Source organism: Tasmannia lanceolata, unplaced genomic scaffold (assembly GCF_043159265.1).
Source record: "Tasmannia lanceolata isolate RefF3 unplaced genomic scaffold, GAP_Taslan_0.1 ptg000012l, whole genome shotgun sequence".
Classification (NCBI taxonomy): Eukaryota; Viridiplantae; Streptophyta; class Magnoliopsida; order Canellales; family Winteraceae; genus Tasmannia; species Tasmannia lanceolata.
Genome location: NW_027518689.1, coordinates 20248459 through 20275161, shown reverse-complemented (window position 1 = coordinate 20275161; position 26703 = coordinate 20248459). Strand labels below are relative to the sequence as shown.

The 26703-nt window shown below is 38.5% G+C and overlaps 1 protein-coding gene across 2 annotated transcripts; it reads left to right on the top strand.

Annotated features, from left to right (window-relative positions):
- The first annotated feature begins 486 nt into the window (after positions 1 to 486).
- LOC143887690 (uncharacterized) lies at positions 487 to 26703 on the top strand. 2 transcript variants are annotated; one of them, XM_077391835.1, is made up of 7 exons: positions 487 to 754; positions 1946 to 3886; positions 4258 to 4420; positions 25255 to 25418; positions 25660 to 25918; positions 26014 to 26148; positions 26239 to 26703. In XM_077391835.1, exons 2-6 carry the CDS (start codon positions 2028 to 2030, stop codon positions 26119 to 26121), a joined length of 2553 nt encoding a protein of 850 aa, XP_077247950.1. In that variant the 5' UTR covers positions 487 to 754; positions 1946 to 2027; the 3' UTR covers positions 26122 to 26148; positions 26239 to 26703. The 2 variants fall into 2 exon arrangements, with proteins under 2 accessions (XP_077247950.1, XP_077247949.1); XM_077391834.1 differs by having other exon boundaries at positions 26014 to 26703.

Sequence of the window (26703 nt, the reverse complement as noted above, 5' to 3'; positions counted from 1 at the left end):
ACTGTACGGAACATCATAGGATGATCTAAACCGTCCATACGATGCAACACAACGTAAATAGGTTGTTCCCCCAAAATCATTTCCATAGGGTGATCCTAGCCCTCCGATCTTCAAAGTTTTCCATAATATGCAGTTCCTCTATAGATCGAGGGTGGAGATCATCATATGGAAATGATTTTTTGTGCACAACCTATTTAAGATATGACCCCATCACATGGACGGTTTAGATCATCCTGTAGTGTAATTCGTACATTACTTTTTTGAAAAATACGGGACTATAAGGACTTACACCATATAAATCTCCGATTGATCAGGAAGTGAGTTATGTATAGTCCGTCTTTATCTCTAACTCGTAATTGCATCTAATAGCCTATTAAAAAAAAAGTAATAAACTAAATAAAGCAAGGAGTGCCATTACTAAAACAATAGACCCCGGATATAAAAATGTAGAAATAATATTAGAAACAACCGAAACAAAAACCAAAACATACCAAAAAGCCAAGAAAGAGAAGAATCCATGCATGCTATATGTTACATGGTATGTGCTCTTTGTTGTATGCTCCTTCTGACCTTTGAAAACCTCTCCTTCACCTTCTCTCTTCATGACCTTACCAACATCACTCTCATTCGTTCATCCTCTTCGCATTTCGTTCAATTTACCAAAACGCCCCTCAATCTTCTCTCCTATAAAGCATACCATTAACAAGAACATGGACTCTTATTTCTAATGCTGCCTCTGTTTCTTCTCTCTTTGGTATGTCTCTTTCCTTTTACGTACTTTTCGATTTTACTTGGACTTTTTCCCTTTGTTTTCTTTATTTTATGGGTTTTTTTTTGTGTCATTTATGTGATTAAAATGTGTTTTTTTTTTTTTTTTGGGTTTATTTATTTATTGTTATTTTTGGGGGGTTTGTATTTGATGATCAGGGTTTTAGGGGTTTTGCAGTTTGGTTACATTTGATGGGGGGGATTGAAATTGAGTTGTATTTTTTGGGTTATTGGGCTGAACTGATTTGTCTTTTTCGTCCTTCTTTTTTCGCGGATAGAAATTGAATTTTAATCTCTTGGAAATGATCTGATGATGATCGTGGTTAGGAAGTTTTGTTGTGTTTTTCTGTGAGAACTGATTGTTGAGGAGTGATTGCTTTTTCCTCTTTTTCTCGAGTAGAATTTCTTGGTCATAACTCATAACTGGAGGACTACATTGGTGTTTGTGATGATGACGTAGTTTTGGAAGATTTGATGATGGGTTTGGATAGTTGGATTTTATGTAGATTGTATGTCATGGCAAAAAGCAATTTTTTTAGTCTTCTACAATATGAGTTGTCATCAAAGCAATGGATCTTGTAATTTAGCAACATTGTATTGTGGGTTTCGATTTATGGGATTTCATTAGGTTAAATCATGAATTAAATGCTATATATATTTTCATCCATTCAACAATTGTTGCTCTTTATCAGGGCAATAGGATGTAAGCTAGCAAGCATTGGGTAGGTTTGGACTAATGGGCTTCATTTAGATTACTTTTTTTCCTAAAAAAAAAAGAAGAAATTGTGTGGCTTGATCTATCAGAAAATATCAATTCTCATAGAAGTAATGTAGTATGCGATTTGCAAGAATTTGATGATTTGTTTGGATGGTTGTGCTTTCATCATTATTCAAAGGAAAATGATATCGTAACCGAGAGGAAGACCGATGGGAGAGCCCAACAATGTGAATCATGTGTTAAAAAAATCTACTTTTTGTTGATTTTCCCAAACCTAAGGGCAGGATTACATCAATTGTGCTGTTGTGGCGAGAACCCATTTGTTTGGTCCCCTACTTGGTCTTACTCTCGCTGTTGCTAGCATTACTCATATTAAAATTTATATTTTTTTTATTTATGTACTGAATTTTCACTCCGCGACACTATTCCTCACCTAGGTATAGTCTGGTTTCATTGCAGGGCTTCTCTACTGATCTGCATTGCCGAGTTGGGCAGGCTCTATTCGGCAGTCTTGGACAGTTCCAAACTTGCCATTTGGGAAATGGAACAAGGAGCAACTGAGCAGGACTACGATGAATTTGAGATGCTTCTAGGTGAGATCCCAAATGCGACTTCTGGGAACCCTCGTCCCGGAGAATCTCTCCCTGTAGTCTCCTCGCCGGATATGGGAGTGATCTCTCTAGAAGGGGAAAACAGAAAGTCCTCTCTTTCTGGTGCTTTTACTAATTTATATCATTCTTCACAAGCATCAAAGCACAGTAGCAAAGCAACCTTATATGGTGGTGTTACCTTTGAAAGATCAGTTTCCATGAATTCTTCTAGAGGACCTTTCAGCCAAACACTTCAAAGTGGCAGGAATTTGGATGGAGGAAAGATCATCACGAAGAGCGACTGTCAAACATCTGTTCCAAGTGTCAATCGAGAGGACTCGAACTTGCCAGATGATCAATCCTTGACATCTGCATTTGCCGAATTGAGCTTCAAGGAGGCCGTGGCAATGGAACCAACCAAGTATAAACCTTTACCTAATTGCACATTTTTAGAGAAATCTCTTCCTAGTTTAGAGTCAGTGGGCACCATTATTCCTCCATCAACCAATACCCTAAATGGCATGAATTTAGTGAACCCCTCGTCAGAACCATATTCATCTCTAAGAAGCATAAATGAGCTTGATAAATTGAATGGGCAAATTAATGGTCAAGAAAGCATGAAGTTTCGGAGATTCAATGTTCGCGAGCTAAAGAAGCCGAAACCGGTATCTTTGCAGCCACTTGAACATTTTCCTGGTGATTTTGTGCAGCAACAAGGGGGCCCTCCTATGTACTCCGGAGCTATGCCTTTAGCACCCGAATTGCGAACTTTTCAGGTGCTTTCAAATGTTCCCGTCCCGGGAGTAGATTTCTCCCTTGCGGCATTTCAGCAGCAGTACTATTTGGACGCACAATCTTCTCCTTACATGCAAGCACAACACTTGAGCCGGTCCCACATGGCCTGGAAGCGTATGGAGGAAGAAAGGAATTTTTGCATGCGTCAGAATTTCTTTTACTTGCAGCAGTTACATAATCAGGGATCCGAAATTTATCCAATTCAAGCAAGTGCCAATGCAGCCATTGGGTCTCTGACTAGGAACTCTAGAGAACCATATTTCGAGATGCCTATCTCCCACAATCTTGAGCTGGCTAATCAAAACTTATATTGGAATAACAATGCAGTTCCAAGGGGATTTAACCAGCCAAATCTTACAATAATGGAAAGTGGCTTCTGCCATGACTATGCTCAGGGGTTCTGTGGAAGGGGAGAGAGCTGCCCATTTGCACATGGACATAATTTAGCATGTCCTCATGCTATATCTGTTAAAGATTCTCCAGGAGTTCAAACTTTGGCTAAGGAGTTGAGACCAAATTTTCCTGAAAAGATATTGACTAGATCACATGGCTTGAACTCACTTAAAGCTATCAAAACTGGCTCAAATGGATGTCATGAATCCCTTAACTGTGTTAACTCCAATGGAAGGGTTTTTTCAAATGATCACTTCCAACAACCTTTAGTTCTTGACAAGGGTTCTTCGCATGATAATGGAGATTTCAGACATAATTCAAGTTCACAGCAGCAGAAATATAACTCTGTTGATGATATTGTGGGAAGAGTCTATCTAATGGCGAAGGACCAGCATGGTTGCCGTTTCTTGCAAAGGAAATTCGCCGATGGTACTTCAGAAGATGTGCACAAGATCTTTGTAGAGATCATTGGTCACATCGTCGAACTCATGACTGATCCTTTTGGTAACTATCTTGTCCAAAAGCTGCTTGAAGTATGCAATGAGGATCAGAGAATGCAGATATTAAATGCTGTTACAGAAAAGGAAAGCGACCTTTTGAGAATCTCATGTGATATGCATGGGTATGTGTTTTCTTGAATGTTGATGCTTTTATTGCATGGTGTGAAACAACCATTTACTCCAGAAGCTTAAGCCGTTGGAGATGGCGTTATTTAATCTTTTATGCTTTAACACTCCCCCTCACATGTGGCCCCTCTTTTTTTAGGTTTGGCCTACACGTGGCACATGTGACCCCTCTTTTGGGTTGGCCATTACATGTGGATTTTTAATATAAAGGAGTTTTGAACTAAGGACCTTTGCCCTAATACCATGTGAAACAACCAATTACTCCAAAAGCTTAAGCCATTGGAGATGGCATTATTTAATCTTTTATGCTGTAACACATTGTATGCTACTCACTCTTCTTCTTTGCTGTTCGGCGTTTCAAACACAGGACTCGAGCTATACAGAAGGTGATTGAAACTCTTAAAACTCCCGAGCAAATTTTCATTGTTGTTTCCTCTCTGAAGATGGATATATTGATGCTGATTAAAGACATTAATGGCAATCATGTTGCACAATGTTGCTTGCAATACCTACTGCCTGAATACAGTGAGGTAAGGGATAATTACTCTTTGTGATTTACTTGACTGTGAATCAGAATTTTTAATCTATATTTGTTACATATCTGTCAATTATTCAAATAGAGATTGTATTTCTTGAAAATTTTTTCTGTGTGGACATACAAAAACAGAATTGAGAAATATCCCTTGCCTCATTAATCACGCACGCACGCATGTTGGGCATTGTATGGCACCTCACAAGTCGAGAATCAGAGTCGAGAAAATGATTGTCGATATTCAGAAGTTTTGTTTCCATTGTTAATTCCTAAATGGAGGCCTTACGAGAGAAATTCTCCCCCATCTTTCTCAATTGAGTCCTGAAGGACTGTAGTAGTTGAGTCGGGCAAGGAGGGAAAGCAAACTGATTAGTAGCAGATCCTTGTGGGCAAGAAGAACAGAACTGGTAAGTGTGAAGAGGTAGGAGGCAGGTCTCAATATGATTCAGGGGGCGAAGGGGTTTTGAATGTGGATGCAAAATCAAATATTGCTTGAAATGGTCAGGTAGCGTGGCAATTGTGGAGCAGAGAAAGGAGGTTTAACAGTAAAAAGTGATTGTGAGTGTTAGTAGTTAATGATTAAAGTAGATAGGGTGAATTGATGGTCTGAAGAACGTAAGACATGCTTGGTGATTGTGGTACCTGTATGGTGGTTGCGATGGTAAGTATAGCATTTCTAAAGTCATCTCTTGTGGGGCGATTTTTTCCTTGTATCTATCAGCAAGGCTAAATAGATATTGCAAAATAATTTTGCTGTTCTTAATCAGGCATTTTGGAGACATCCAACATATAATTAGTAGTAAAACATTTCTTGGAGGATTACTATTTTTTTTTTCTAAAAAGATAGGCATATATGAAAATAAAAAAGAGCTACAAAGGGACAGGGGTTGCCCCTCGTACATTGCATCTCTTTGAATGCTTGATTTTTCTAGCAGATCAACAACTTCATTGGCCGGTCAAGGAACAGAAGAAATCTAAACCCCAATACCCTTAGAACAATCCACCATCCCATCAATAGGGCTGGAGAGCCTCGATTTCCGTCCATAAGATAGCATTCAATGATTCACCTTCTAATATGAGCGGGATGTTAAACCGGTCCTTAAATATCCTTATCCCAGTTAGGAGAGCCCTGATTTCTGCCTTGTTGGAGTCCACTCTATCTCCCTGTCAATAGGTCTGGAGAATTACAAGGCGTTTTCATTGCCATCTCTGAACACTCCCAACCCCAGCTTGGCCCGGATTACCTGTGAGGATCACTATTATCACTCACTCTCTGGATCTAGTCTACCCTTCAGGTTGTATGATAGTGTGGTATTGAATCTTCAATATTTTGCTGCGTGCCTAACATAGTGCTACAATTTTATCCATTGGATCCTATATTGAATCTCCCTTGTAAGTGGGCATTAAGCCTCTATTGTGATTGCCATGATTATGAGTTTAGGTCACTATTAGTCAAATGAAAAATTCTGTAAATGATAGAGATGATAGTGAAGGTCTATTTATGAGGTGGACATTAGGGAAAATCACTTTGTAAAATAAGATGTGATGAATTATAGCTTCTCCCATGTTGTTAAAGTGAAACTCAAAAGAGTTTAGAGGTGAACTATCACTTTGAAAGAAGTATTGAAGACAAAGGCTTTTGAATTAGAGCTTCAAAGGGCACGTGTGTTTGTGTGTGTGTGTGTGAAAATAAAGTTGACAGAGGATGGGATTATTTCAGAAGAAAGTATTGGGGATGATGTGGAAGTTGGATGGTGGGGAGATAAATGGTGCGATAAGGTTTGATAAGTGGCTTGTAAGAGAAAGTCAGCTGGTTAGAGGTTAGAGGAGGTTGCTTCCATGGGTCCTAGTGGCAGTTGGGTAATGGAGGTAGCTTCAGTGTGTCTAGGGGCTAGAAGGGATGATGTGGAAGGTGCATGGTCGGGTAGAAAAAAGTGTTTAATATGGTTTGGCAGGTGGGCACGAGAGAAATTCTACTGGCTAAAGGAGGTAGCTTACGTGTGTCTAGGTGCAGTTGGTGTAAATAATCATTGCATCCAACTGAGTGCTTAGAAGAGATTGGTTCTCCATCAGCCATTGTTATTGGGATGAAAAAGGTAGAACGTACTTTGGGAAGTTGAAGGGGGAAAAAGCGAAAATTACTGGTACAAAGAAATGTTTGAGATTTAATAAGCCCAATTTATTAAGGAATTTTTTTATGTCTTATTATAGCAAATGCATCATTAGGGATCATGGGGAACTCTCTCTCTCTCACATTTTTCTTTCGCCCCAACTCTCTTGTTGTTCATTCGCTTTCTCTCTTCTTCTCTTCTCTACCATATCCCTTTCCTTGAGCTATTCTTTCAACTTGAAATTAGAGCGAAGACTAAGACTCCTTGGGATATTGAGTTTCTTCTTCTGATCTTATGATTGATGTAAGCAGTTGTATGGTTTTTCCATCCATCCATAGCCAATGAATGGTTATTATCTCCCAGGGCTCGGATTGGGTGTTTACAGGCCCAATTGGCATTGCCAACGCGAGTGAGGCGGAGGTGCGTTTAGTGCATCAAGGTATAAAGATGCTTGATAAAGAAAGGATGGATAAAGTTGTGGTTGAAGGGGATTCCTTTAGGGGTGAAATACAAGGAGACAACCCAAGAGGGGGGGGGGGGGGGGGGGGGGGGGTGAATTGGCTAATTAAAAATTTGGGGCTTAATTGAGTGGATTATTAAAATCAATTTACCAATTAAGCCTAAACAAGTCTAACCCTTAATCAATCAATAAAAATAATATATGCTAGAGATTAGATTTTACTTTATGCATATATACTTTAACCCTTGTTCAATCAAGCATAAACATAAGTAAAGGGAAAGATTACCAAACACCCAAGTTCAAAGAGAAGGAGAAGAGAAAGCATCCACAAGGCACAAGATTTATAGTGGTTCGGTTACGACTTGACCTACTCCACTCTTCTAAGTTTTCCTCCTTGGGATACTTCACTAACCAATAAGATTCTTCAACGGGCGAATCTTAAAGCCGTACACCAACTCCTTCAACTTCCAAGGGATCACACCCTTCCGCACGAAGCCTTTCCGATGACACCTTTCTCTTACAAATGATTTACCTTTCTTTCCGGGCTAAATCGGAGACCCTCAATTATAGAATGAAGAAATAAAAAGAAAGAACTCTCAATGCTTCTTGATAGGCTGATTACAACTTTTAAAGCTCACAAACTCTCCAAGGAATAGATACAAATGTAAAGCCTATGGAGATCCTCTTGATAAAATGTAAAAATACGAGTTCGAAGAGGTTTAACTTTTCATATAAAAGTTTATATTCAAGAAGATGTGATTTGATCTTGCAAAAGGTTGTTTAGAAAGGTTTAGATAGTGTATATATAGCCCACAAGGAATATGACCGTTTGGGGGTAAAACTATAAATTACAGGGTTGAAAAAGTCAACTTGCGAAAGCCCCAACGAATCTATTTCGTTGTCGTGGCGGTCGACCGAGGCACGACGGTCGCCCGCCCTTATCGGGCTCTCAATTTGAATTTTAAATTTCATACCGACGCGGTCGACCGGCCCTATGGCGGTTACCCGACGAGGGCAATCTGTTTGAATAAAAATTCGGCTAAAAAACACTATAGCGTTCAACCGGACCTATGGAGGTTGACCGCCCACACCATATTTGATTGTTTCTTTCTAAAATAGAAACGTATCCGCGGTCGCCAGGCTTACCCCGGTCGACCGGCCCGATAAATTTTGAGATGCCCTGGAATTCCAGTTAGCATCCCGCGGTAGCCCGGCATAGCCCGGTCGACCGGCCCTGAGTAAAATTTAATTTTTAACTTTAAAAACCAGGGGCTTTTGGGCTTAAGTCCAAGGTTTTCACATTTCTAGGTGTGTGTTGATGGTCTTCAAAGATGTAAAATGTTAAGTATGAAAACCATTTTGAAAACCTTTTGAGAGTGCATTTAAACATAAAATCAAGAGGACTCCAAATACATTCTAATAGTGTATACCATTGAGTCTTCTTGGAATGTCTTGGCTCCTTTGCACTTCCTTGGACTTCTTCCGCTTGAGTGAATATCTTGAACTTTGTCATGGCTCTTGTGACTTTCTCCAATCTTCAAATCATGTTGAGAGGTGCATGAGGAGTCATCAAAGGCATATTCATCTCCAAGCTTCTTCTTAACACTTGTTGGGAACTTGTAGGATTTTCATAATGAGCTTCATGACTTGAACATCTTCAAATAAGGATGTCTCAATTGTAGGTGCAAGCTCTTGATCAATGTGAGTGTGGATCCACAAGCCATGTGTTGTGTAATGGCGATATAACATATCAAATTCCTGTGTAGAGCACAACATCTCAAAGCAACACATTAGTCTGACAATGCTAATCAATTTGTGTTTGCTAGCATCAAAACAAGAAAGTAAGGTGAATGATTGAACCCATGGGAACCCTTGGGCTTACATTCTCCTCCTTTTTGATGATGGCAAACAAATTGATTAGGGAGGAAGGAGATATCAACCAATAGATGAATAAATATGATATGATATACACAATAGAGCATAGCTTCTCCTCATTATATGCACAAATATAATTAATGACCGTAAAACATATGGTGCATATACAATTGGACTACCTAATCAATTCCCAAAATTCTCCCCCTTTTGGCCACAGCAAAAAGGTAGAGATAAATAAGTGAAAGTGCAAGTGGGGTGTCAAGTTGAATAATAGCTTTGCTAAGCTATGTGCCTTGTACATGATAATACATTTAAGCTCTTAGAATGCTTATAAAAAAGAAATAATAAGAAAAATTAAGTATAATGCATTATAAGCAGTTTTTTTTTTTTTTTTTTAAATATTTGATCGAATGATTCGCAAGTTAAGCATAAGAATAGGGGTAATAAACCATATGAGCATATCATATTGGTCTAGATAATCATGAATATATAACCATTGAGCGCTCCCCCTATGAATTTGTCATTGGCCCTAGGTGAAACCTATGTTGTAGGGCATGACAAGGTATAATGGTGGAAGGGTGAGTGATTTTAATACTTGAGTTACATTTTCAATCATGAAGCAGACAAGTCTCTTCCTGAGCTTGAACATGCTCAGAGCTATAAAATAACTTTTGAGTTTAAGTTGTTTGACCCTAAGTAATTATACATTTACAAGTGAAAGCTCCACTTAACTATTGGCATCTAGTCTAACTGTAGTAGTTCAAGCACACAAGTCCTTGATTTTAATTATCTTAACTATTCCAATTTTTGTTCTATTCAATTGAGAAGTACACTTTGAATTAGAATGGATGATTATTAGACATAGGATTATAGAAAACACTGGTAGTCAACAGAAGTGCACATCCATGGCAAAAAAGAAGAACTCATGTATATATAAAGATGAGACAAGAAGAGATCCCACATACATGAATAAATGATGGAAGAGACATACCCTCTTCACATCGAAACTACATGACAAAGATACACAAATAATGGGTGTGAGGAACAAGAGCTCATCACCACTACAATGGGTAAAATCACATAATCTCTGAACATGAAAAACAAAATAAACCATAAAGCATAATGACCCTCTGGGCAACCATTCTGTACATCCATAATCATGCCAAACAAGGCATATCCATCCACATCTATATACAACCATCTATCAACCAACATATCAAGCCCACACTGGGCATCTAGCCATAATATCCACAAGCCCATCTAGGGCAAGATCCACACTGTCATAAGAGCACATACAGGGCACGTACAGACCAAAATAAAAGCCCACATCGGGCATAAACATCATCCATGAAGAAAATGAAAATACAATGTCCAAAAACGCAAACTGGGCGAGAAGAAAGCTAAACAAAACATGATAATTAGCAGCAAAATGTGATCGTTTGTGTCTGCTGTGAAGAAGGTGCTGTCTATCTATCAGCCCTGAGAAGGAGGAGGCTGATGCTCACGAGATGGGGATCGGGAGATGTAATAACTGGTGGACTGACTCATCTGATAAGTTTGCATCATCTCCCTATGCTGCCTTGCCATAAGCTCCATAAGTTTCTCATGATCAGAGGCTCTCTGACTCTCTGCAGTCGTAAGAGCAGTAGAAAGGGTATCAAATCCAGTCGTGAGGGTGTCAAGTCTGGAGGTGACAGTGCCTAGCCCAGTCTTCAATGAGGCAATGTCCCTGCAAAAAATCCTCATACGAGCTAGTGGTGGGAGGTTGACGTTGCTGAGCCTGTCCCTACTCATGTGCTCTACGCCCTGCATTTGAGCCACCTCTTCTGCTTCTCTCATAGCCTCATCAACCTCATCGTCTGCAACCCCACTAGGACCAGCTCCACCAGGGATAGGAATTTTCATAAGTGTAATGGCGGTATGGTTGAGCACGGGATCAGGGTTCTTGTAGGGCTCATTTGTTATATTAATTTTCCAATGCCTTACAAGCTTAGTAATGAGCATCCCAAAGGGTAGACCTCCCTGTCCTCTCTTGACAGCCTCATCCATGTATCCAAAAATAATATACCCCAAATTCAATTTAATTTTGTTCATGATTCAGTGGATTACTAGGGCTTCAAAAGGCTTCACGGCATCAAAATTTCCAGCCCTGGGAGCGATATTGTAGGATATTATTTTGTGAATCAATCTAGCAGTATCATTCATGGAGCTGGCAGTGATGTTTAGCTTTTCTCCAGGAGGAGGAACAGTTCCTAAGGTTTTATAGACATCCATCATAGTGAAGTGCTTGTCGATCTCATTCTTACACCAGAAGAAAATTCTTTTACCATCATTGGGCACCTCAATAATTCTACAGAATTAAGCTATGTTTAGCCCAACCTCTTTTTGAAGATATGTGTTCATCACAACACCGTTTTGTGAAATATCAAGATTAGCATAGAAGTATTTGATCAATTCAGAATAAATTATAGCATCATATTCGAGGAAGAATGGCCAACCTTGATGTGCGAAAAGCGGCCTAAGTTCGAATTTTTCGAAGTCCTTGAACATCACTTTTCTACCCGAGATGAGGACACGCTTTGAGTATTCTTCGTAGCGGTCCATTACCTTTTTATTGAAGAAGCGCTCGGTGGGGAACACTTCTTCTTCGGGTTCGGTTCTCGCTCGCTTGCCTTTATGTGCGATGGTTTTCCTTGACATTTTAGATTCTAGGGTTTTGAGAGAAAACGAGTTGAAGGATGAGGGATTAGGTAAAGGATGATGGAGGATGTAAGAAGAGAATGGAAACAAAAAGAAAACAAGGGAGTTGTGGAAGATATGAGGAGAAATGTGGAGAGAATGAGCAATGGGGTGTTTTAATGGAGAGAAATGTAGAAGGAAGAGAGAAAATTGGAAATGGAGGAAGAGGGATGGATTAAGCCTACCTAATAGCCCTTAATCTTCAAAATCTTGAACCAAAAATGCTTGGGAGCAAAGGGGAGAGAAAACCCTAGGAGAAGAACGAAATGGTGGAAGTAGAAAATGAGTCGCGAAAGTCCTTTAAAAAGCAGTTTTCGATCATCGCGGTCGCCCGCCGTGACACGACTGACTCTTTTTATTTTTGTCATTTCGACCATCCGCGGTCGACCGGGTTCATGCGGTCGTCCGCTGCGACTAACCTGTTTTAATTTATTTTTCCCCTATTTGCCAATTGCAGTCGCCCGCAAAGGCTCGGTCGACCGAGACACCCCTGTTTTCAATTTCTTGATATTTTTCAAGGGATTTTGTGGACAAATCAATTTTCTCGCACTTATGGGATTTTAATAAACATGTAAACTTGATCCATAGGGGTTATGAGGACATCTAAAATTCATTTCTATTTTTCTAACATTTTAGCTCAACTAGAATAAATGGATTTATGTTTTCAGTGAAGCTCAATGTGGATGTTAAGTGCATATGTGTGTGTGTTCTTGCACTTAGATGGATTTTCAAAAGATTTTCAATATAGCACAAAATATAGTCTAATATGAATACAAAAGTTATTTGCTTTTAGACTATAGCATGTATATGATGTTATCATTAAGCACATAAGAGCATGGATACAACCTTTAGTAAACTAGTACAAGTATAGGTATCCAAGTTCATGAATCGAAATGATATATTATTTAAGTCCATGTTATCTAGATACAAGAGGTTCAATGTTTGAAATATATTATCTAGAGAGAAATCAAATGATATGGCAATTAAGCACAACCCATTATACTCATATTTTCAATAAATAACTTTAATGGGGAATCCTGGAACCCAAATTACTTTGGTTCCAACCAAGTTTGTTTGCGGGAGTGTATTTTTTCTTTACCCAAACAAACTTGCTTGATTTCACAAATCTAAGCTTACACATAGATTGGTGATGATCTAATCTACCACAATATGAACATGAATAAGCATAGGTAGATGAAGAGCAACTAGAACCACAAGAATACATCCGATGACAAACATATTTGTCTTTTTCTTCTTGTATTCTTTGGTTCTTTATAGAGAGTTCTTTATTAACTAATTTAATCTCATTTAATTGACTTTCAAAGCAATTTGTTTGTTGAGATAAATTAGCTTTTAGTTTTTCTTCATTCTCACAAACAAGTTTATATTTTTCATTTAAATCATTGTTTGTGTTATCAAGGCTTTCCTTTTCTTTTCCAAGGATAGTGCATTGTTTAATTAAGTCATCATTTTTGTTTATTAAGATTTTGCTCAAATGACTTAATTTTTCATTTCTTGTCAAACATTCATTAACTTTTGATTTCAAAATTTCAATTTGTTTTTCTAAATCGAAACTTGAATGTTTGAAAGAAAGATTTTTGTAAAGTCTTTTTCTGTTCAAAAATAATATTTTTATCTTTTGAAGAGAGATTATCATTTTTCTCAATTTGTTTTTCAAGATTAGTCCAAATATCTTTTGCATTTGTACATGATGATATTTTATCAAAAGCATTAGGCCATAGTCCACAACATATTATAATAATAGCTTTTGAATTTAATGAAAATAATTTTGCATCATTTTTGATGCATTTCCTTGGAATAAAAAATTCCCTTTCAATGACATCTAAGATGTCAATGTCTATGGATTTGAGATAGGCAAACATTTTTACTTTCCAAGTTCTATAATTTGTTCCATAAAAAAATGGAGGAATTATAGCGGATTGGCCTAGCTCAAAATCCATTGGATTGTCACAGATCTTTATCTCTTGTAGATTTTAAATTTAAAAATCTCTTTAGGAGCCTATGCTCTGATACCAAATGAAATACAAGGTGACAACCCAAGAGGGGGGTGAATTGGCTAATTAAAATTTTGGGGCTTAATTGAGTGGATTATTAAAATCGATTTACCAATTAAACCTAAACAAGTCTAACCGTTAATTAATCAATAAAAATAATGTATGCTAGAGATTATATTTTACTTTCTGCATATATACTTTAACCCTTGTTCAATCAAGCATAAACATAAGTAAAGGGAAAGATTACCAAACACCCAAGTGCAAAGAGAAGGAGAAGAGAAAGCATCCACAAGGCACAAGATTTATAGTGGTTCGGTTACGACTTGACCTACTCCACTCTACCAAGTTTTTCTCCTTGGGATCAATAAGATTCTTCAACGGGCGAATCGTAAAGCCGTACACCAACTCCTTCAACTTCCAAGGGATCACACCCTTTCGCACGAAGCCTTTCCGATGACACCTTCCTCTTACAAATGATTTACCTTTCTTTTCGGGCTAAATCGGAGACCCTCAATTATAGAATGAAGAAATAAAAAGAAAGAACTCTCAATGCCTCTTGATAGGCTGATTACAACTTTTAAAGCTCACAACTCTCAAAGGAATAGATACAAATGTAAAGCCTATGGAGATCCTCTTGATAAAATGTAAAAATATAAGTTCAAAGAGGTTTAACCTTTCATATAAAAGTTTATATTCAAGAAGATGTGATTTGATCTTGCAAAAATTTGTTTAGAAAGGTTTAGATAGTGTATATATAGACCACAAGGAAATATAACCGTTTGGGGATAAATCTGTAAATTATAGGGTTGAAAAAGTCAACCTGCGAAAGCCCCAACGGATCTATTTCGTTGTCGCGGCGGTCGACCGAGGCACGGCTGTCGCCCGCCCTTATCGGGCTCTCAATTTCAGTTTCAAATTTCATATCGACGTGGTCGACCGGCCTTATGGCGGTCGCCCGGCGAGGGCAATCTGTTTGAATAAAAATTCGGCTAAAAAACACTATCGCGATCGACCGGACTCATGGAGGTCGACCGCCCACACCATTCTGGATTGTTTCTTTCTAAAACAGAAACGTATCCACGGTCGCCCGGCTTACCCCTGTCGACTGGCCCGATAAATTTCGAGATGCCCTGGAATTCCAGTTAGCATCCCGCGGTCGCTCGGCATAGCCCGGTCGACCGGCTCTGAGTAAAATTTCATTTTTAACTTTAAAAACCAGGGGCTTTTGGGCTATGGTCTTTGGGCTTAAGTCCAAGGTTTTCAAACACATTTCTAGGTGTGTGTTGATGGTTTTCAAAGATGTAAAATGTTAAGTATGAAAACCATTTTGAAAACCTTTTGAGAGTGCGTTTAAACATAAAATCAAGAGGACTCCAAATACATTCTAATAGTGTATACCATTGAGTCTTCTTGGAATGTCTTGGCTCCTTTGCACTTCCTTGGACTTTTTCCGCGTGAGTGAACATCTTGAACTTTGTCATGGCTCTTGTGACTTCCTCCAATCTTCAAATCATGTTGAGAGGTGCATGAGGAGTCATCAAGGCATGTTCATCTCCAAGCTTCTTCTTAACACTTCAAATGAGGATATCTCAATTGTAGGTGCAAGCTGTTGATCAATGTGAGTGTGGATCCACAAGCCATGTGTTGTGTTGAGTTGTGTAAAGGCCATATAACATATCAAATTCCTGTGTAGAGCACAACATTTCAAAGCAACACATTAGTCTGACAATGCTAATTAATTTGTGTTTGCTAGCATCAAAACAAGAAGGTAAGGTGAATGATTGAACCCATGGGAACCCTTGGGCTTACAAAGGGCCGTTTGGGTACACGGATTTTAGAATCCAAGTTTTTAGTTTGAAAACAGTGTAAAAAGAGGGTTCATGATCAAGCTGCTGCCACTGTCCTGGCAGCGCTTTTTGGATTTTAAGTGAGAAATTCAGGTTTTAAAAATCTCTCATGCATCCTAAGATTTCTAAAACCTGGAAATATGGGAGGATCTGCTAATCGCTTGCTGACGGAAAGAAGGGCGAGAAGTAAAAAATGAGTCAAAAACGACGGTTGGTCCGCTTCATGTCTTGTCTCTTAGCTACAATTTTGAAGAAATCCTGGATTCTGAAATCCGCGTATCCAAACGGCCCCTTAATGTTATCCGTTGGATTAATGGTTCCAATCATCATCCTTGGAGATTCGACTGCTACTTTGATGAGATCCAGGATTGGGTTGGATCTTCATCTATAGTCTTTCAAAGATCGTCACAGATTTTCTCTGCTGAAGATTCAGTTTTCAGACTGATGGTTAATTACAGACTTATTACAGATTTATAAAATTCTGCCCAGCATCGGCTGTACAGAATTTTGAGATTATTGGTCAATGTTAGAGATCTAGTTAGGGTGTACATTTGACAAGAGAGATTTTCGTTAGGTACCTCACATAAACTCAAGAAATGAAGATTGTTCATTGTCACATTCCAACGAATTAAAAATCTAATATGGTGCTGCTGCTAGACATATCCCTGATATTTTACATTGTCGATCTTTACAAATTCCAAGGTGAAGATTCTAACCAATCGTGCCAAGGTGCAGGTCCCCATTCTTAAGTGGCCGGAAGAGAAAATTTCACATGTGCTTGACAAGAAGGTTACAAGGTTTAGAGGACAAGCTATTGTCATTCCAATGGAAGGGACAACCTCCTATTGATAATCTTCGGGTGATGGAAGATGAACTTCGAAGAATTAATGTCCATATTTTTGATGAATTTACCGATGAAAAATTGATGATGACTTCTACCCAACTCGAGCAGGACTGTGCTCATAATCAATCTCTGAAGATATATGTACTATGATACTCGAATACTTGCGTAAGCCCAACATACCATGTCCGACACACTGCGACACTCATACTCATATATTTCATGGATATTTCTATTGGTCAATATAATTGCAATGTATGAAACATGCCGCTCTTCGAATTAACTATGCTTTTTGTTTGTTAGTGTCACATGTTTGAAATAATAATTTTGATTATTAGAGTCTTGTATATTTTAAATTTCCTATTATTTCCATCTTCTACGATAAATCTATTGATGTTTTATGATATTTTATTTATGTCTTGTCGTATCTCATGGTATGTGGGACCCCTGTATCCTTATCCATGTTATAGAATTTTGAAAATGTTGATTCGTATCTGTTGAGTAATGTATTAGATAGTTTAGTCATTAGGTGTATGTTAGAGGGTATTATTGTCATTGCACATCACTTGCCATATACGGGCCTATATATACAACATATCCATGAGGAGCTCCCCAGTGGAGACTCTCCATCCTTCACTCTTCTTCTTCCTCTCATCTGACCCTAATCTCATTTCTAACATGGGATCAAAGCCAATGGGCTGATCCTTCAAGAAGGAAAGAAGAAGAGTCTATCTCCCTCCACGCCATCATCTCTCTCTCGTATGTCTCTCATATCCCGTTTTCCTCTCTTTATTTCCCTATAGTTTCTCCTCAAATCTTCCCTAAGATCTCTCTCCCCTACTCGCTCTCTCGTGTTTCTCCGTTTTTGTTTCAAACCCCAAAAATCTCTCTCGGTATTTTCTGTGTCGTCGTTTATCTTTCGGCAAACCCATTTTCCTTGGCCGTATTTATTCTCTATTTCTCTCGTTTGGGTTGTTGTATGGATTGTTGTCTTCTTGTCCTTCATCCTCATCTTTGTTTTTCTCCATCTATATTTGTTGTGTTTCATGTCTTTTGTCTTCCTCTCCAATACGCCCACAAAGTGTTTGATAAAATGTCTCAAAGGGGTTTCATGCCTTGAAAGTCTTCTTTTCATTTCAAGTTGAAGGCTTTCGGCCTCAACTTGAGGGGGAGTGTTGCCTTGTATTGTTTTTTTTGTTGTCTTGTATTGTTTCCTGTGGTTCACTTATTGTTTTTTGTTGACATCATCTCTTTCTTTACATCTCTTTCTTTACATTGTCTTCTATGTATTGTTTTTTATGTCTTTTATGTAGTGCCTTGTTTCTCTTCATTTCTTTGTCTTCTTCAAGGCGCACACTAAGTGTTCGATGAAATGTCCGAGAGAGGTGTGGTGGCTTGCTTGTCTTGTTCTTCGTTGCAAGTTAAAGGTATTTGACCTGCAACTTACGAGGGAATGTTATCATGTAGATCTTGGTGTCTTTTCTTTAGGGTGAGTGTTGTCTTTTTCTTAGTCTTGTCTTCTTGGGGGAGTGTTGTTATGTTGTCTTTTCTCGAGGGAGAGTGTTATCGTCTTCTCTTTATGTTATTTGCCTGTCCCCTTTGTGATTGTTATCGTCTTCCTGTTGTCTTTTCTTGTTTTGTCTGGGCTCATGTAGTCTCGCCTGAGGGGGAGTGTTGTTGTGCTCCCTAGTCGGTCTTTGTCTTCTCGGCTTTATGCCTTATCCCCTCTTTTCCGGGCGATAGCTTCCATATCCATCGTTGATTGGCTCTCTTACAGGTGATGGTCTTTTCCCGTCGACCTCATTTTCAGGGCGATGATGTCTCCATCATTAGTCGGTTCCCTTTCAGGCGACGATGTTCATGCCGTCAACCTTGTCTCCAGACGATGGTGTCCCCATCATTCGTTGGTTATTCTTTTCCATATTCAGGCGACGATGTTCATGCCGTCGGCCTTCTTTCCATACGATGGTGTCTCCATCGTTGGTTGGCTCTCTTCAGGCGACAGTTTCCTCGTCGACTTCTCTTCAGGCGACGATGTTCATTCCGTCGACCTTGTCTCCAGACGATGGTTTCCTATTGTTGTTGGTTATCTTTCTCCTTTTCTTCTTATCTCTAGGTGACGGTTTCCCTGTCGACCATGTCTCCGATGGTTTCCCCATCGGTGGTTCTCTTCTATTGGCGCTGTGCTGCTTAGCTGGTGTTCCCGCTCGTGGTGCTTCGTTGTCGTTACGCCTAGTGTATGTGAGGCACTCGTGTGCCCCTACCATTTTTCCTAAGTATGAGGATCTCTGTCCATTTCCCCTTTACCATTGTTCTTTTTGTTATACAGTGCAAACTGCAATGACAAGTGACAACTTTAATGTGTGTCACACGTATTTCTTTTGAGATTGATACATCTCTTCTTTTGATCTCTCTCCCTAAGTCCGAAAACTCTGTACATATATCATTCTGAACTTAAGGCCTGATGTAATTGGTCATATAGTTTGGTTGCTCTATAAAGGCTTCCCCTTTTTCTATAGCCACTGTACATAGTGTCAAAATGATATCTGTCTGTATAGTCAAAATAAGTTTGGACTTTTTTTTTTAAAGCCATTGTAAATAAGAGCTGATGTAATTGGCTGAACCATGCCCTAATACCCTGTTTCAACCCTTGTATCATCTTTTTAGGTTATTAAACAAAATGATCTCTGTACATAGTGTCAAATAATTTTGGTTGCACTATATAGGCTTCCTCTTTCTGAGATCCATGAGGAAAAGCGTTCACATCCATTTGGCTAAGTTTCCAGCCAAGAATATTGGCTAGACTAGGAAACATAAGTCATTGTCATGCTCTTGATCACTTAACTGAATGTCTCATCATATTCATGTATGTCTTTTAAATCCCTTAGTTACCAACCCACCGTCAAAATTTTGCTTTTTCTTGAAAACCCACTTGTAGCGTACCACATTTTTCTTGCAGGTTAGCTACTACTTCCCACATGTTGCTGCCGTAAAGCCCCCCTCCCCCATTTCTTCTTACATATCATCTATCTGCCTTTCATTAGATGCTGGTACACTGAACATCAGTAGCTCATTTATAAGCTCAAGAACTTGATTTGTAAGAGCTTGTGCTTTTGGCGAATAAAATACTTCTTAATTGTCTTATGACTCGTCAATCAGATTCATTTTGTGAAATCTGGCGAACTCACCATTTGAGTGAAATTGAAATAAAGTAAAGAAATAAAGAAACAAACTTATGAGGCTGGGATAATTTGGTTTTAGTAACTGTAGAATCTGACACAAATGCCACATCAAGAGATATCTCCTCCTTTATCTCATGTCCATTGGGACTCATCATAGAAACATGATGTAAAATTGGAATTTTGTGAGATGATAGTAACACCGACGACCCTTGTGGTTATCACTGTCTTGCTCTGGGAAAGAATTTCTTCTGAGTAGAGGAACATGCATATAACAGAATACATCCTCATGATTGACTGAACTAATTACTGGGTCTGTGCTAGTGAATACTTGAGTAGGAGAGGCCTAACCAATCATGGTGGAACAAAATATGTACGATTGTGAGGAAAGCCTCAGTCCACAGATGCTTCCATGCCGCAGAGGAAACATGGATAAGCCTGCCTAAGTGAGATGTTGATTCTTTCGATTGGAAACTACATTCTACGATGGAGTATATAGGAAAGAAAACTGTTGGTGGTTGCCATGGTTGAGATTGAAGTGAGGACTTGGGAGGTGATGTAGGATGGCTTGGGGAAAAAAATAAGGAACAAAGGGAAGAGACTTGTATGAGGGATTATGGTTGGTTTCGGATTGGGGAGGGGGCTTTTCTTAAAACAAGAATCGCGAGAAGAAAAGCGCGGTTGATCAATGAATCTCACAAAAAGTTGTAGTAAAAATATACCTTAATCAAAGAATCACAAGAGATAAATATACTAGAATCACTCTAGTATGTTCTAGTCTTCACACCTACAAACAAGGCATCACACTTGAGAAGGAGCTGCAAGTTATTGCAGAAAATAGTTTTCAAAAGATTTTTTCATGCATCATTTGTTCATTGCCAAAATATATGCAAAGAATCCTCTTTTAAGGGAAAGAGAGAGATGTGTGGGTGACACATGGCATGAGAAGAGGAGAGATGGGTATAGCTATTTGGTTGCTCCCCTTTAATGAGAATTGACACTGAGAACACATTAATACAAGCTTATAAAGACTTAATTAAATACAATAAATTAAATAAAAATAAAAACCACTTCGAATCGGGAAATCTAATTCATCTTCTATGTATCTTCGAACAATGATTCATTTTTTCCTCAGAGATCCTTCTGTCTTGCATAATCGTCGTAACCTAGCTTATGTCAAATAGCAACTAGAATAGTATTTCATCTAGATTGGTTCTCAATGGAGTCACAGTACCAAGCAAGAAAAGAGTGACACATCTCTATGAATTAAAGCTCAAAAGTTATCGCCGAAAACATCTCTATAAATTAAAGCTCAAAAGTTATCGCCGAAACATAAATAGAGTTTCATTATTTTGAACACATGTAATCTCTGATGCACGGAAGCCAAGGGTAGAAGGGGTTGGTATTGGTGACACTGGGAAGATGGAATCTGGGGCGAAGTTGAGGTGACGGTGGTGAGGAAACCGTCGGGTAAATAGAAAAGAGTTTTGGTTGGCGAGAGGAATGGGTTTCGATGAGGAATTCTCAAGGGAGGGAGGTTCGGGAACGTAGCTAGGTTGAGAAGATTATCAGGAAGGGAAAAGGTGTGTGTGTGGTAGTGGTGGTGGTAGGGGGGAGGGGGGGGGGGGGGGGAGATGGTGGTTATGGTGACAATTAGGACTGGTAGTGAGGTTGGAAGGTCGAACGCACTAAAGAGGTTGTGGGTATGGATGTTGCAAGGTTGCTGATGGGACTGTGACAAATTGCAGGTGCGACTTGTGAGGGTTGCATGTGGGACTGCTGTTGATGGAAATTAGCACTGGGATGAACTGGACGGTTTGCTGGGATGGAGGTGGAAAGGTTGACGGTTCATGCTAGGAGCCAGTTCAGTGAGCGACGTGCAGCTAAAAATGCGTTGAACCTGAGTTCCACTGGAGTCGAAGATTCAGCACCTGCTCGAATTCCAAAATTGCTATGAGTGGAAGAATGATTGGATTCCGCAAGGTCTGAAGAAAAACCCGCAATGTTTGTTGATATCAGCAAGCATTGAGGGAAAACCGTAAGTTCTTGGAGTTTGTCCCAGTTGTTCATCAAACGACTTGAAAATTTCAGAAATTACACCTGGTTGCTGTGATTGTGGATTGGCAGGCCGGGAATATCGACTTAGATCCTTGTAGGGTGGCTATTGATGATGATCAATCCACTGTGTCACCTTGCGCAAGACAAGTGATGGAAAGAAGAATGAGAAACAGAAAACAGAAACTTTGTTCTGTTTCTCCGTGTAATTCAACAGAAAAATATCACGCACAATCTTGTGCAAACTGAGAAGAGATTGATTCCAAATCTAAACACATTTCATTCAAAACAGCAGCCATATTTTATAGAATGGGTTGACTGATTGTTACAATCAAATTAGGAAACTGAATTCTAATAGAACTTCCAAAACAAAAACTGAAGAAACTTGTTCCTACTCAATCTCGACGCAAAACTCTATAGAGAAAAACCAAGAACTCACAGGAAAACCAGAACTGTTGGATGATTTAACAAATAAAAATCAAGGACTAGCCTTACTGACTTAACTCTCAAGACTTGTGTCAGAAGGCGTGTACATGCCTAAGGGCATTATGGTCTTTTTACTTTCGCTGTCTAAATATAAATACATAAGTGAGGGGGGCTAGACTCCGACTTACTCATTCTCTTTTCTATTTCTAACATGGTATTAGAGCCCTAGGGTTTGGCTCCCTAGGGACCTCCATTGGAAGAACCCATCTTCATCCTCTTCCCATTAGACAACATCCATCTTACTCCCCCTTTGATGGGAGTTGGGTATTCTGCACCCCAGGCAGTTTTTTTTTGAATCCACGTCAGCGTAATGATGGTTTCTTCACAAGCTTCTTTCTTGATGGTTTACATATAACAAATGCGAGTACTATCCCTAAATTTGCCACAAGCGCATATGGAAATGACAGTATCCTTAGTCTCAACATGAATCGGTTTTCCATCCGAGGAAGTAATGTCTTTGGAATTTCCCCCTTTGAAGGCGTGTCAAGTTCAAGTTCCTACAAAACAACAACAACAACAACAAAAAAAATCTCTTCCTATATGCCCACTTTAACTAATTAAAAAAAAAAAACTAAAACTGTGTGGCTGGAAGTGATTTCCTCCCCTCTTGATCGTGAGTGTGATGCTCTCGATCCAACTTTAGATTGATTTCCTGACAACTAATGGTGTGATGGTGTCTGTCCTTATCTAAGGCAGGATCATATTTGTCTCTTTATTATCCGTTTTTTATCATCTGTTTTTTCTTCTACTTCTATTCTCAAACCCCATTTTTCTTCTTCTTGAATTTGGGGGTTGAAATTCTAATTTTGGATCAAGTTCTACCATTCTAGTTTCAACACTGTTGGTATTGATCCCTAAAGAATTTTGAACCATAGATCTGCCCATAGTCACAATTATCTCAGATATTTTCGAAAATATCACGATATTTTGCAATTTTTGGATAAAATGACAAAATTCCAAAAATTTTCTGAGATTCTGAAAGTTTTTCAAGATATCTTCATATTTTATTTTTTACTGCAAAAATATCATGAAAATATAACAAGAAATTCATAAATATTATTTGCTCTCCCAATTTGTTCTTATATTTATATTTTGATAAATTTTAAATATTTTATTTTTCTATTTTTTCTCGATATAAACCCTAAAATAACAAAAAAAAAACATTAAATATCCCTAGTACACCCTTCTTGGGAAATTCCCAGGACAAATATTTGTGACTATGGATCAGCCTTACACCAGTCCCATTCCCTTTGCTTATCCAATCACCCCCCTCTCTCCGGGTTGTCTTGAATCAGGAGGTTTTTGGGATTAAAAACCCTAGATACTCTACTCTGGAAGAGAGAAAAGGTAGAGTGAGATTTTAGATTTTGTTTTGAAAAAGGCTTTTGATGAAATAGAAAACAGGGGTGGAGATGAAAGGACATGAGAGCTTAATTGTACCTTTTTCTAGATGAGGATTAGATCCTTGCTTTGTGTCCTTGATCTTGGGGCTTTGATAACATGTTAAAAATGAGATTAGAATAGAAGAAAAAGAGAGAGAATGTAATTCATCGGAAGGAATATGAACTCAGTTTCATTCGTTTGATTTGACAATACAAATGATATACACCAGGGCTGATACATGTGTGAGTGTACATCGTGGGAAATGACTAAGATACCCTTTTACATAATCGATTAGTTCTAACAGTAGAGGTATAATGCCCATATGCTGTTATGCTTCACAGAATGCTTGTGGCATGTATTTATGTGTACTAGGTAACGTTTTGTACAATGTTGCATTGAGAGTTATGATTTGGGCTGCAGTCTCATTTGGTTCCTATCAGCTGAGCATACAGTCACACTCATGTGTGCATGATTCCTATGAATTCGTGACGGCATGTGTGCCGGTGTCTCACACACTGATTTGAGGTGCCAAGAGTGGCAATCCTGGAAAATCCATCACAGTGGTATGTTTTTATAGTATAATAGAATTATTTTTATCTCATATAACTACAAAAGATACAAAAGCTTATCCAGAAAAATAGTAGTGAACTAAATCTTTGTAAAAAGTATTTAAAAAGTACCAGCAAGGAAAACGAAAGATGAAATCGTCTTGTCCTATTTGTCATATTGACAGTTGGGCAAGTGATAAAAGAGACCTAAACAAATTCAGATTTACATGAAGTAGTCAGACAGTGGAGTTGGAGTTTATGAGTATAAATGCATTTACAGTGTTACTATTTTATTTGCTTTACTTCTGTCAGTATGTACAATATGTGAAATCTGAAAACTCAATAGTGAATATTTTCTTCTGTAAAATTTAAAATTTAAAATAGATTAGTAAAATTTAAAATTTATTAACTTTTACTTCTGTAAGCATGGGGTCAGTAAATTTTGGAGCACTACTATCTACACTGCCAAAACCAAGTCTTGGGTGACAAAATGTATTACTATGATTGGGATTTTTTTTAAAAAAATGGGTGAAACAAAAAACTAAATGTTAACCATGATTGTTAGTGCGGTGGATACAACCTTTTCCACATTTCATGTCTATGAATTAGACAAGATATGAATGATTTGCAAGAATTGAATGCTATCAGGGCTCTAGTGGGTTTCCATCGTTGCTGGATGTAATGTGAATGGCTGAGGTAAACATATGTAATAAATGCTTGTTGAATAATTATACAAAATCTTGTGCATTCTAAAAATTTTGTTCAGATTTACTATTTTGTAATAATAATACTCTTCATGATCTCTTAACGTGACCTTGTTTCTAATTCCTCTTACTGTATGCATCATGTTATTATGTTAGATCAAGAGTTTTAAACTTTCAATGCTCATCAAGCCAAATTGCGATGGTCATCTTGACCACGAAACAATTTTCTTCACATTTTTTTACTAGTCAGTTCTATCCAGAATAACCACTAAATCACATTCATCCCCAGTGTGCAAATATCATTAACTACTTATAATTATTGCCATCCTGAAATTATGTTTGCGTTTGGAGAACCCTTGTGAGTGACACTCAGACACTACGATTGGCGGATAAATTGGGCTTTACGGTATATCCAATGTGACTCAGATTACGAAGATGCTTAAACACAACCCCACCATTTTCCTTACCTCTTTGAAGGAAATATCAGATAGAGCTGCTATTAATGAATATAACTTGTTTTAGAGTTCAACTTCAAAAAAGTTCGGTGTTTTTTTATCGATATTGAGAGTGACATCATATTCTTTTGCAGTTTCTTTTTGATGCTGCAACTGCTCACTGTGTTGAGCTCGCAACAGACCGTCATGGCTGCTGTGTGATGCAAAAGTGCCTTCGAAATTCAGATGGTGACTGGAAGCACCGCTTGATGTCTGAGATCATTTCTAATGTTCTTATCCTATCTCAAGATCCATTCGGGTACATCCATCTTGCCTTGGTTCGACATTTTCTAGTTAGATTTTCTATTTTATTTTATTTTTTCAAACTCCCAGGTGTACTTGTGTGGAGATAGTCCTGAACTCACACATGTGCATCTGTTTATAATCTCCTTTGTATGTCCTGTTTGTCGAAACATAGAATGAGCACTACTGTTGAATTTTTTCTCCTTTCGACACATTTGCAATTTGAGTGCTGAACTGAAATCCACTTCATCATGCAGGAATTACGTTGTGCAGTATGTGATTGAGCTACAGGTTCCATGGGCTACAGAAAATGTATTGGACCAACTAAAGGGTAACTATGGGTACCTATCTGTTCAGAAATATGGCAGCAATGTGGTCGAAAGATGCCTGAAAACTGTTGAGGAGCATCAGCGGGTTCCTATCATTCAAGACCTGATGAACAATTCTCGATTCGAACAAATTTTACAGGACCCATTTGGCAATTATGTTATTCAATGCGCACTCACTCAATCCAAGGTTCAGTTCCAACACCATTTCGATAATATTCTAATGTTCGACCTTTGTGGATTTTTTCTCTGATGGTAAATTCCCTTCATATTCCTGTTGAGCAGGGAGCTCTTCATAATGCTTTTGTTGAGGCTATCAGACCCCATATTCCAGTGCTTCGGAGCAGCCCTTATGGGAAGAAAGTCCTTTCCAGCAACAGTCTAAAGAAGTAGCTTAAAACACTAGAGCTTTGCAAATTGGTAACCACTTTTTTCCTGAACAATTGCTTGGGTGTTTGAAAAATTTCTTTCCCAGTGCAGCTAAAGGTTTTTAACACTTGATTTTGGCAGTTCAGAGGTATCATGTAAACTTTGTAATAAGTAGAAAAGCATAACTTACAGCAATGGAGAGTTGGACTTTTGAGTTCAGGAGGTGGAACATAAGAAAATCCCAGCTGCACTGTACAGCCTTCTTGTTGGCAATATCAAGGCGAATTTTGTATCTATTTTTCCTTTGCTTGGAAAACATTATTGCACAAGGTCTGATCCACTTGCGAGTAGGCCTTATAGTTATTTAGGACTAATAAAATAAACGGGTTGATGATGTAGAGGGCTTGAGATTCTATGGAAATGTAAATTCCTACCTATTATGAGGCTCTAGATTGATCAGTGCAGCATGATAAATGGTCTTTGGTTTTCTGGTTTTCACCCCAAAGTCCCTTTGGTGTTGGATTTGTAATGTTTATATCATCCGGTATTCTCTGATTCTTACAACTTTTGTTTAATTTATAGTGTTTGTACTGTCCACTTTCTTTA

Excerpts from the sequence above, each read along its gene's own strand:
- LOC143887690 (XM_077391835.1), top strand. The coding sequence starts at position 2,028 with ATGGAACAAGGAGCAACTGAGCAGGACTACGATGAATTTGAGATGCTT. Across the intron at positions 4,421-25,254 it reads TACTGCCTGAATACAGTGAG|TTTCTTTTTGATGCTGCAAC; the intron begins GTAAGGGATAAT and ends ATTCTTTTGCAG. Across the intron at positions 25,919-26,013 it reads GCGCACTCACTCAATCCAAG|GGAGCTCTTCATAATGCTTT; the intron begins GTTCAGTTCCAA and ends CCTGTTGAGCAG.